At 43.1% G+C, this 12,150-nt stretch overlaps 1 protein-coding gene across 13 annotated transcripts in view; it reads right to left on the bottom strand.

Moving 5' to 3' along the window:
• Window positions 1–12,150, bottom strand: part of RERE (arginine-glutamic acid dipeptide repeats) — a 1,284,697-nt gene that overhangs the window by 96,907 nt on the left and 1,175,640 nt on the right. For 10 of the 13 annotated variants that reach the window (XM_086921406.1, XM_086921410.1, XM_086921408.1 and 7 more), the window contains 2 exons: window positions 9,287–9,358; window positions 77–220 (listed from right to left, as the gene is read on the bottom strand). In XM_086921406.1, coding sequence (XP_086777532.1) covers window positions 77–220; window positions 9,287–9,358 — 216 coding nt within the window. The remainder of the gene's footprint in view (window positions 1–76; window positions 221–9,286; window positions 9,359–12,150) is intronic. The other 3 variants (XM_086921411.1, XM_086921412.1, XM_086921413.1) reach the window with 1 other exon arrangement.

Here is a 12,150-nt window from a genome sequence, read left to right as displayed (position 1 = left end):
CACCCCTTCCACGTCATTGCTATCATTCTTTACTGTGCATGCATCTAGGCCACAAAATACTTCATAGTTAACTCACCAAACACAGGGTGTCTAAGCATTTCATGCTCGTGAGGTGGCTGACTTAGCAATGGGTTGGGAATGGCACCTGGGGGGTAAGGAAATCGTGCCAGGTGGGGACCAGCTCCAAGCTGATCCAAAGGATGCATGGGTCCAGCTGAACCTGGGAAGGAAAGCAATTTGTTAACAATGGCATGTGGAAAGTCTATACAATGTCCGTCAGACAGAAATAAGAAATGCTAAAAAGGTCGCTTGTCACAAAGCAACAAATACAAGCGCAAAGGATCTAAAGCCGAAAAAAAAAAACGTTCCCATCTGAGAACGCAGATTGGGGTCTTAGTTTCTGCAGGTGCATCCAGAACAGCAATATGCCCGTTTAAAAAATCATGCTGTGTTACACTCCCAGCTTGACAAATCAGGCAGAGAAAGTGTTCAAATCATGCCCAAGACACACATTTACTCTAACTCGATTTGATCAAGACCGAGTTTGAGCAGTTATGTGAATGTTGTTGACAGCAAACATTGGGCCTCGTTATTGTTTGGGCCATTCAGAGTGCACGCCATCTTTTGAGCTCTCATCTTTGATAATGAAATAAGCACGGACTGTGGAACCAAATAGTCAAAAGAAGCTTGCCCTGCTAGCCTATAACTATGAATACCTGCACAGGGTTGTCTTGTTGGATTGAGGAGATGCTCTTTTTCTATCCCCTGCTGACAGCTAACTTTATACCTCTTCAAAGCAGTACTTATGTCTACCTCAATTTGTGTCCATAATAACTGTGGGCGAACCACACTATTCCAGAAAGGTAAGCTCAAGTGCATGTTCCAATCTAACAGGCAGAGAAATCAATTGCCAAGGTTCTTGGAATAAGACCGTAAAACATGCGGCAACGCAATACCTAACAAAGGAGAAGATTTACCTTTTCGAACGAAAACATTACATTCACAAAGGATTTAGAATACTCCCCAATTATACAAGGTTTACACTTGTACTGTGATACCACTTTTGGAAATTATATAAAAACAACTTCCAACTTCCATGCTATGGCACTGCTCCATAGTCTTGAAAAACTAAACAATTAAAGTTCCCTCAATGCAGGAGCATACTATAAAAAATTACTTTTTTCAACTTCTGACTCGTTCCAGGTAGCTTTCTAGTCTGGGGTAGTGCTCATAGTGTGATACGTCAAAGAGAACAAGGACAGGAAACACAATGATCTGTCATTTAAATGAGGAATTACTTACCAGGTGGGGTGACACTTTTCTTCTCAAATCGACAGCATCTTGGATTTTACACTGCATCAAGCCACACCATCAAAGTGCAGGTTAACATGCAAGCCCCGGTACCAATTAAATGACTGGCAACATAGCATGCACACTCCACATTTAAAGTGATGGCACCTGTCTTCATTAACAATGGTTAAGACATGACTCTATGCAAAAGCAAGCCAAGATGTTGTAAAAATGAGAAGAGCACTCAAGGCGCTTTTGGCTGTGGTCCACAACAGAAACCAAGAAAATGAAAATGAAATGTAAGGGGCTGAAAACTTAGGACATTCGACCACTTTTTGCAGTCCTTCACATACAACATTTTAGCCCCGCATATTTGACTGTCCTCCCAGTGACAATTATACATTTTTTCATCAGACTAGCACACCAGACTCAATCCTAGTTAACACACGTTTGCACACAACAAGTACAATGGGATTTACTATACTTCACCTGAGTTTCAACATGCCCTAGTATTGTGCACAGGGCAGGATGCATCAGCGACAGTACCTCAGCACCTTTGGTATCAAGTTACTGTGGTTAGTTGGGTGGATCCGCGGAATACCATGCATGTAGCTTTCCAGTGTGGCTCATAACCATTCCCATGCTAGTACAATCCTCTATTTAAATAAATGTATCTTTTTAGGTAGTCTTTAGGTATTCTGTTTTTCTCTACATCTAAGGTTCAATGTCCATTTTCCAATCAAAGTTCGCCACAGCTAGAGAAAAAATGCCTCCTTTATCAGTCTCATATCTAGAGCTGCATAGTTTTTGCTTTTGCCTGAAGCTTTGGGCACATGGTTTGTGTTTGCAAGCCGCAAAGGTGCTCTGACGGCTTTACTGCACTTTCTCTAACAAAAAGTATATCTTTGATATATAGATATAGCATAAGCACCTATATAGCCCGTAAGCTATATTCTAAAGGTCAGGAAGTAAGCTTCACTTGCAACCCCTCCCAAGAAGTTACAGAGATGCAACCCCAATAAAACCGAGGTATGAGGCAGGTTGAGGGGGCGTGAAATCTTATGAAGAGAGGCTAGTTGCTAGAGAGTGACTAGGAGGCAGAAAGGAGGATTTCTCCCTCCATTGCACCTCTGCTCTAGGACAGTAAGCCTACAGAGTAGTCCACTGAACAGAGTGTGACTGCTGCCCAACTCCATGAAATAGGAGACAACCCCTTCACATAGTAAGCAAGGAAAGCAAAGAGGGATTCTCATAATCTCCCACATTAGTCAGGATCTTTGCTGCAGCGCCAAAGCGCTGACAAGATATCAGCAGAAGCAACAGAAATAAATCACTGGAAATATTCAGACCAGGGAGACCACAGGAACAGAAAACACCATAGGGTAACGCTGGATATAGTTGCAAAAGCATTTTTGAGGCGAAAAGACGAGGCAACAGTTCATTCCTTCTACATACTCGAGAAGAGGGCTGGCAAATCTAGTTACAGGACCCAAAGTAACAGCTAGCAAGAGTCTGGGAACTCAAAGGAGACATCTCATATGCAGACACTGGTAGGATACCTCAGAGAGGCAAAAAGGTGAAAAGGAGTGGTCACTAAGGTTGCCTGAGATGAATGTCAAACATCAAGGAGCACTTCAGGTGAAAGAATATTTCCCTCCAATTTAGAGGAATTTGTGGAGAGGTAAAGATGCCACAGTACAGGCTATGAACATAACCAGTTGCTATTGCACCATCAATTTGTGAAATACAAGTTATATGCACCTATAAATGTTCAGGGATTGTAGTCATAAAAGTGGTCAATAGAGGGCTAACAATGCACGTACAGGGTTGGGTCTCAGCAGTTGGCACAAATAAGCATGTGAGGATAAAGGACATACAGCAATCGTGGTCTGGCGCAAGCAGGCATCTCCTGTCAAAGGTAGATACATGACACCGAGTGACAGACGAGACCCTTTTGGACAAATAAACAGTGATAAAAAGTATAAAAGGCAATTCAAAAAGCACCTTATTCCTCTGGACGCTGATACAGGACAAGAGGTGAGCAAATATTCCTTGGAAATCAAGAGAAAGAATTAGATGTACCCCCCAATACAAGGGGAATGTCCCCTCAATTGAGGGAAATCACTAATGGGCCAGGCTGGTATAAGAATCTCTAAAGAAGCAGCACAGGTTTTAGGAAGCCCCCTAATACCAGTTTCCAGTCACCTGACATAATTAAGAAGCCAAAACGATCTTAGGAACAGAAAACTGAGCACAACTCTTTGGGTTCACTACAACCTGCAAAAATAGGATTATTAAAAAAAATAAGGCAAAGATCCTCTGGTGAAACACTGCTGGAAGACATCGTGGGACGCCTCAGCTGAAAGGCACTAAAAGAAAACCTCTGTTAAAACCCTTGGGTCCAAGGACCCTTGTAGAAAGGCCCGAAGACTCATGCAGAAAATGATAGGAGGCCCTGGAGGCACCTCAGAGCCAAAGGAAAGGTAAAAGAAGGCGCAAAGTGACACATCACATACCTGCAATAAAGAAAATCTGAGGAAATAGCAGGAATAGATGTAAATGATAAAGAAAACAAAAAGAAAAGTACTAAAAACGACCAAGCAATTCAATACATTTACTTGAAGACAGATAAAAGCAACTTTACACAGTATGGATTGGGGTTCTGGAACGGTGTGGTTTGAACGCAGTAGATGGTGGAACCAGGACATTGTCTACCATGCATGTGCTAGGCTTTCTTTTTCAATCAATTTTATAGTTGGCACAAATTATCCTGAATTCAGTAGGAAGGGGGGTTGGATGAATCAGCAGTGTATATTTAAGTGGGTTCCACGGGAATCAAATTCTGGTTTGTTTAGGTGTGCATTAAGCTCAGAGTCTGCTAAAGGATAACTGAAGCTTCCACTATTATGTTCAGAAATGCAAACATAGACTAAGAAGAGTTTAGCAAGTGAAATTCTTTGGAAGCAAATTCTCTACCAAAGACAACTCTTGCTCTTCAGCTTTTCCTCCAGCACTGAAATCAGAATGCAGCGCTCTAGGACTCTTTGGTGAGCGTTGATCCAGACCTTGGATTTAAGAAAGTCTTCCTGTTCAAACTTCTCGCTTTCACAACCGTAGGAAATCTGAGAGCAGCTTTAAATTTCGGCCACTGAAATCTATTTATCCTCACAAGTGCTTAGTTACTTATTTGGAAATGGAGACAGGACTGAACAGACAATTCTGCTTTACAATACACAGAGACTTGCCAGGTTACCTTGAGAATGACGGCTTATTTCAGCAGAGAGAAGTAGATTCGCTAGTAAACTGCATGATTTAAGTAGATTCACAACTTGAATGTACACCATTATTTGCTTTGGATCCTCTAGAACTAATTAATAATTTCAAGAATAAATGAACAGAAGAATAAGTCACTTACCTTCGGTCACGCTTTACTGGGAGCTGCAAATTCCTCACCTTTAAAATATTCCCCAGGTGTTATAACAGACCGGAAACTTTTCAGCAGTACCTGTGACGTAAGATGGAGCCTTGGAGCTTTACGCTGATGCCATTTTGCTCAAGAAATCACTTATGGGGCCTATATAGGCGCCACTTCAGCAAGCTATCTGTTGCTTTTGAGACTGTCCATTGCCCAGACCGAGACTAAAAGCGAAACGGCGGACAGCATGCAGACTCCTAGTCTTGGGACTGTATTAACAGATGGAGTCCAACCATAGAAAGGAGTAGACTGGGAGGGGGTGGGTGTCAGGGGGTAAGAACCCGCAGCTAGATAAAATCTCTACCAGAAAGAGCATTACCAGAAATAAGTAACCTGTTCTTCTGCTAGAGACTTCTAGCTGCGTATTCCTAACCTTTTAAATAGGTACTAAAGCAATACTTTTTTGGAGGTTGGTCTGTGGATGGGCTATTGGACGAAGCAGGCAAAATGCAGCTCTTGGCAAACCCGACTGTCCAGGCAAAAATGCTTTGTGAAGGTGTGGAGGAATGCCCACATAGCTAGGTGACAAATGTCTAGGCCATGGACTCCGCAAACCCAACACAGTGATGGCAGCTTTGGCCCTAGTAGATTGAGCATGAAATCCTTACAGAGGCTGCTTCTTTGCCAATGCGTAGCAGATCTTTCTGCAGAGCACGATCCAGCAGTAGATTGTTCTCTTCTGCACTACCCTGCTTTTTTCCACGTAACTGCAACAAATGGACCGAATGTTTCAAACATTCTCCCCCAGTCAGGAGATCTGGGTTAAATCCATAGTTCTTTTGCCCACTACGCCACCCCAGTTTGGACCCAGCCATATGCAAATCAGTCTGTACCCTGAGGCTCATGGGAACAGTCCAGACCGAACTACCAAGCCAGGTCCTCCCTGGAACGTAAATAAGCATCCTGGGACAGGTTTCGGGGTATGTTACCCTTCATCAGCTCGACTAGTTTGAATCCAGTGGCACAGTGAGCAAGGGACACAGGCCTGAGCATACCTGTCCCACTTTGGGCGAAAAGTGTAACTGCAACAAATAATGGACGGAATGCTGAATGATTCAAACATTCTCCCCCAGTCAAGAGATTTGTGTTAAATCAATCTTTCTTGCTTTTCAGCGCTCCAGCAAACCCCACAAAGAGCTGTTCGTACAGCTTTGGTATGATTCGATGATATTTGGTATGATTTATGCTGAAGCTCAGCACTCGCTTTGGGTCCAAGTGATTAGGTCTCTCCTTCTCCTTAGAGACCCTGCCCTATTGCTGTGACAGGAGGACCTCCCAGAGGGGCAGCTTGATCGTAGGACACATCCTCAAACCCAGGAGTTCTGGATACCACACTCTACATGTCCACCCCGGAGGCACTGGGACGACTTTTGCCTTGACCGTCCTGATCTTCTCGAGAACCCGGGCAGGAGTGGTATTGGAGGAAAGGTATACAAAAGTCCAGCGTTCCACTCGAGTCAGAAGGTTTCTCTGAGCGAGATGCCTTGGAAATTCCCACATAAATAGGAGCGGACATTGCATATTCTTGCTGTTGGGAAATCGATCAAGCCAAGATCCTCCCATTCACAGAAGAGACCTTATACCACCTGCAGGTGTATCTACCCTTAGTGAATAGTTAGGCGTTGAAGGCTGAGCTTGTCCAACCTGGCCTTCAATGATGCTGCCAGATGGTTCAACAGCAGGAAAATTCTTTGATGGAGTAGCCATTTTGGAAGCGCAAAACCTCCTGGCATAGGGTCTGTGACCTGCTATCCATAAGGAAACACAAGGAGATGATGGACGAATCGCTGAAACTTTTCAGACACTCACCCCCAGTCACAGATCTGGGTTTGAATCAGTCATCGTTCTTTAGCTTACTTCACCACCCCAGCTCAGATCCAGCCATGTGCAAATAAGTCTTGACCCTCTTCTTCATGGGAGCAGTCCAGCCTGAACTGCCAAGCCAGGTCTTCCCTGAACCGGAAACCAGCATCCTGGGACTGGTTTCGGGGTAGCGCACCTTATCAGCAAGGCTAGCATAAATCCAGTGGCAAAGTGAGCAAGGGACCCACGTCCGGTCAGACCAGCATCGAAAAGGACATTCATGGCCACATGTTCAGGCAGAGAAGTTGCCATCACCATGCCCAATGTGGGTTGTGGCACTTGTAGCAGAGTTTGAATAGGAGTCTAAGGCAGTTAGAGCGGACGGTCCAGCTGGGGCTGACGGCTAAGCTACCGGCGGTATTCCAGGAGGAAGGCCTCTTGGGGCCAGAAGGCATGCCAGCGGGAATTAGCAGAGATCTCAAGAGCAGAAGCATGGCTCTAGGTAACTCTTTGATCAGATGCAGAGGCTTAAGGGGCCAGGTAACTCAGGTTGTATCGGAACCAGCTGAAGAATCGCCTCAAAAGTTGGCCAACTTCAGGAGTGAGCTTGAGAAGGGTGGCGCTGCTCCTGATCAGACGAAAGAGTGGTGCATGGGAGCATATATCTACTTAAACTCCTAGAGTTTTTTATGCATACCTGACGTCTTGGAGCGAGTGCTCCAAGACCGATCTTTGGAGCAGAACCGAGCACGAAGTTTGGATGTGGAGCGGAACTTGGAAAGGTTCTGTCGAAAAGTCTGCTTATGGTTGGAGACGTAGAAATTTGTCTATCTTCACTGATGGACTTCAGGTTCATCGAGATGCAGTTTCCGCAGGCCTTGGGGTTGTGGCTCAAAGCCAGGCACACCTGATTGAAGGGGGGGGGGGGGTATTAATTAGGTTCAAATGGTCTTGTCTAATGTTATCTGCATATTTAAACTCTGAAGTTTTTCATTTCTTTTTCGAAAATTCGAGTTATTTTTCTCTGAGAGATGAGAGGGAGCTCCAGATCAGTGTCTGGAGGAGCGGAAAGAAGGGAAAAGACGTCAGTGTGCAGCAGTGGCATCTATATAGGACCCATACATGCTTTACGGAGCAAAATAGCATCAGTGCAGAGCAGCAAGATGCAACCATCCGGCTCGCAGTGGTACTGCTGAAAGGTTTTAAGATCCAGTCTGATGCCTGGAAACTATTCAAAAGGTGAGGAAACTGCAGCTAGAAGTCTCCGTTTGAAGGTAACCAACTCAGTTTACGCAGTCTGTCAAGAATTTATTACACTGCACTAGGCAATTTGTGCTTCAGCAGGTTACATCTGTTCTTAGCTCTGAATTGCTTGATGGATGAGCAGTACCATTATGCCCTTCCCATGCCATCCATGCCAAAACGTTCATCCAGCACAAGAGAAATCCTGGCTCAGAAATATTCCCTTCAAACACAACTTAGGAAGGTGCCAGTGAGATGAGAGTTTCCTACCTGATCAGCTTTTCTCAGATAACAAAGTTACTCCTTTCCTGGTCAAACAAATAAGCATTTGTTGCTTTTTTGGTATATTTATCCAAATCATATCTTGGAAGGGTTAAGCCTAGTGGGAATCACTTAACTTGATGGTACCAGCACATACGCATACGAGTGGGTGCTTTGATTAAGGACCTGGCTTTTGTTTCTGTTTAGCAGTACCAACAAGCCATAGCAATCACCGTGGCTGAGAAGCAGAATTCAGGCCCTCTCCAGGACGTGAATATGTGCTACACTCCAAATGCCATCAGGTGTCATGCCGTTTATCGTGGTGTGTCTGCATATTACCCCAAGACGACAGGATGGAAGAGGACACTGTTGCACTTGTTCTGGACGACTCCATACATAGGAAACTGAAGCAGGTAAGTATGAACGCCACAAGCTTTGCGCCTACATGGAACTGAATATGTTGCCAACATAGACTGCACATTAATTACCACTATCACAAAGCCACAGATGTATTATGGTTTTAAAGAAAAAACAGTGAATGGAACAGCTCTTTCATCAATGCAAATATCGAAACAATCTCCTTTGGGTAGATCCTGGAAAAAAGGCTGTATGTGGTTCTGAACTGCATCTCAGTATGGAAGCGGACTTCTAATCCTTGGAATCAACTATTTGGTGCACCTCAAAGATAGTCATTGGCATTACATAAGGAAGCAGTTTCTGGGGATTTTTCTGTATTGAAACATAAGATTTTCCCTTGGCAAATTTGTTAACGATTTTCTCCCTTGATTTTGGTTTCTTTCAAGGAAGAAAACATTTTGAGGGAACACTTAAATATTATATGCGTTTTGGGCATGTACTCAGATTCTCAGACTTAATCTATGCCACAGCAATTTAATGGCTTAAGAATGGACAATATATTTGACAAGGCGTGCACGGGCCCTGGCTTTTTGTACAACCCACATCATGTGTGGAGGGCCTGGTCCAACTGAACATTAAGTGCAGCTGATCACGGGCGCTGCTGCTATGTACAAAAGGAGCAGACAGCCCATTGACCAGGTGACCTGATGTTCCACAACAATAACTACTCGATCCACTTCATTGTTTGCTGGCAACAGACTACAGTGCTTATGAAGCTAACGCTTATGAAGCTAACGCAACTGAACCTGCAAACACTCCCCCCCCCTCCCTTCATAGCATTTAAATTCATTTATTTACCAGGAAAGTGGACTGGAACACATGTCCCGTTTTCAGCCACGCCCGGCCAGGACTTAGAGTTACAGCAACAGTCTATTGAAAACACACAGTATCAGAAAACGTCTCCAACCTTGACAACTGTACACAGATGTATTAACAGACAATGTTTGAAATTCCCTCCTCAAAACGTGCTTCATACATTAGCTAATCTGCCTCTACATTATTAAACAGATGACCAACTCCCGAAAGACCTGTGTTTCCTACTGAAAGGCAGGTACATGGGTACTGCTGACATTCATTCAATTCCAAGGCACGAACCAGTGCCTTCTCCTTCCTGTGCACATATAGACAAGGGTCAGAACCTATAATTCTGTGCCACTTGTATACATTTAGACAGGTAAATGCACGATGCTCTCAAGAGTTCTGTATACACATAGAAGCGTGATAAATACATAAAGCTTACTGTGTGCTTCCAAGACATGTACAGGACCTATTTGGTCATTTGTATCGCTAAGAAGGCTATTGAAGACCTTTGGATATCTGCTTCTGTAAGGTGCAGCTGACCAGCACTTTGGCCCCCTAATCCTAAAGTTAATTTAGAATGTCGACCACTTCATCTGCTATATGCTCTACAAAGGTAGAAGCATGACAGGTTATTGAGAAGTTTTGTTTAGTCATGTACAGAACACATATAATGAATAGTTAGCTGACAGACTAATGGGCCATATGTTTCCTGCAGTGAGACAGAACAGGCTAAAGGATCATGCGTTTCCTATGTACAATCAAATGTGAATTCATGTACTACTCTGTTCTTGTGTAGTCACACAGGTCACAGTTTCTACGGCGCAGAACTGGATGGGCAGCAAGATCCAAGGCTACTTGTGCACTAGAACAGCAAATCCAATAGTAGCACGATACACTCTCCATTTAAAAAATGCTCCCATTGAGTTACAGGACTAGACCAAAAAAGGCAGCAGCGCACATCCCTCAGCTGTGCAGACAGTTCAATTATCTGAAGTTGCTGTCTTACGAAAGCTGGAAAATGAAAAGTAGCTACAATTGTGGAGGGAGGATTCGGAAGGGAACAAATGGTAAACGTATGATAATTAGAAAAGGTGTAGATAATAATATGGCCATTAGTGAACATGTAACTACTATTTAACCGGTCCGGACTCTTCCCCTATACCTAACCAAAGGAAACAGAATACAGCAGAGAGAAGTTGTGAAGATTGAAGATTCTGTTAGTCAAACAGACTACCACCTGAAGAGGTCAAGTGGTAAAATCCCTGCAACAGCACAGTTAATTTCTTCAAACTAGACATGTTTTTGGTGAGGAACAGCAGGAAGAAGGCACACAGGCCTCTGAATGTTACAAGGGACACTAAATATTAGACTTGCTCCAAGAAAGCAATGGAGGAGGTGGATTTTTTTTAACCAGTAATAAGCATTGTAAGTGACAGCCTAAGAAAAAGCTCATAAGCACTGTTCTCGAGGTGGAGCTCGAGGGCCTTAACTCCTCTAGGAACTGTGGAGACCTCAGCTGCATAGGGGTAACACTGAGGGAATAACAATTGGAGAAAGAGCTAGGTTTAAATGAAAACATCAGAAAATGAATAAAGAATTAGGACACAGTGCAACCTTGCTAGTGAATACATATGTACAGTTTAGAACCATAAGTGATTTGGTCCTCACAGACACTGCTAGCCGAAAAAATAGCAACCGAAAATGGCAGTTGGGCAAGAAAAAGCTAGATATGAATTGTGTATTAACAATAATGACAAGACAACACAAGTATCTCAATGAGTTGAAAATGTAAAGACCTTCATTGCACATCTGGGTGACCTCTTCCAAAGGAAATAATTATTTATCTGCAGGAATTAGTTACTTAATTGCAACCCTGGTGCTTCATCGTAAAAATCCACACTTAATTCATAAACCTTGAACACCTTCACCTCCGGCTAACTTTAATATTCTCAAAGAGGCAAAGCTCAGGAAGAAGACTGGTACTTCACTATGAACCTTTAACAAGGTACCAGATCATACTATTCTGATAACCATTCATGTTCCTTTTTGTTGTGCGGCTTCTAGGGAGAAGGGAATGTTGTTCATGAATTAAGTGAGGATTCTTAGAATGGCAAAAGGGTTAAAACGAACTGTTTCTTAATCATTGCATCTTCGATGATATTCAAAAACGTTGCACACTGCCAATTACATGAGAGAAGCAGACAAGTGTTGTATAAAGTAGACAGCCGAACAAACACCTTCTACCCAAGCAAGTTTTAAAGTGATGTTTGACCCATTAAAGCTTCTCTTGTTCAGTAAATACTATGGGCAGGAAGAATCAAATGAACTAATATCCGAGTAGCTGCTCTGCGTTTCTGAGAAGAGCTGCTGCAGTTTCTTTTCAATGAATTAGTGGTTATGAAAATACTCCTGAGGTGACTGTATTTACTTTTTTTAGCATGTGATCAAGCAAAACACTATCAACCATGCTATGGTCTGTTTTATTAGTGTTATCATGGTGCATAGTGGACCGTGACTAGCGAACAGTTAATTTTTATTATACATTCATTTTATTTATAGTCTTTGGTGACAATCTGCATATCACCCAGTGGAATTTCGGACCATGTACGGAGGGAACAAGAGTAAGTACAACAAAAATAAAATAACATTGCAGGATACCAATTCAGTTAACTGAGTGCATGAGGCTGTTGAACAAACTTGTATCCTTGGCAAGAGGATTAAAGGTGCGCCAGTCAACGGGATATGAAAAAAACAATATAATTAACTTGCTTTTGGATAAAGAGTTATTATTCGGTCTTAGGCGTCTGACGACATCTCTTCTTTTTTGAACTGTCAAGGAAATACCTTACAATCTTCTACAG

Source organism: Lissotriton vulgaris, chromosome 5 (genome assembly GCF_964263255.1).
Source record: "Lissotriton vulgaris chromosome 5, aLisVul1.2, whole genome shotgun sequence".
Taxonomy (NCBI): domain Eukaryota; kingdom Metazoa; phylum Chordata; class Amphibia; order Caudata; family Salamandridae; genus Lissotriton; species Lissotriton vulgaris.
The sequence above is the reverse complement of the archived record's forward strand: the minus strand, read 5'-3'. Positions and strand labels throughout refer to the sequence as shown.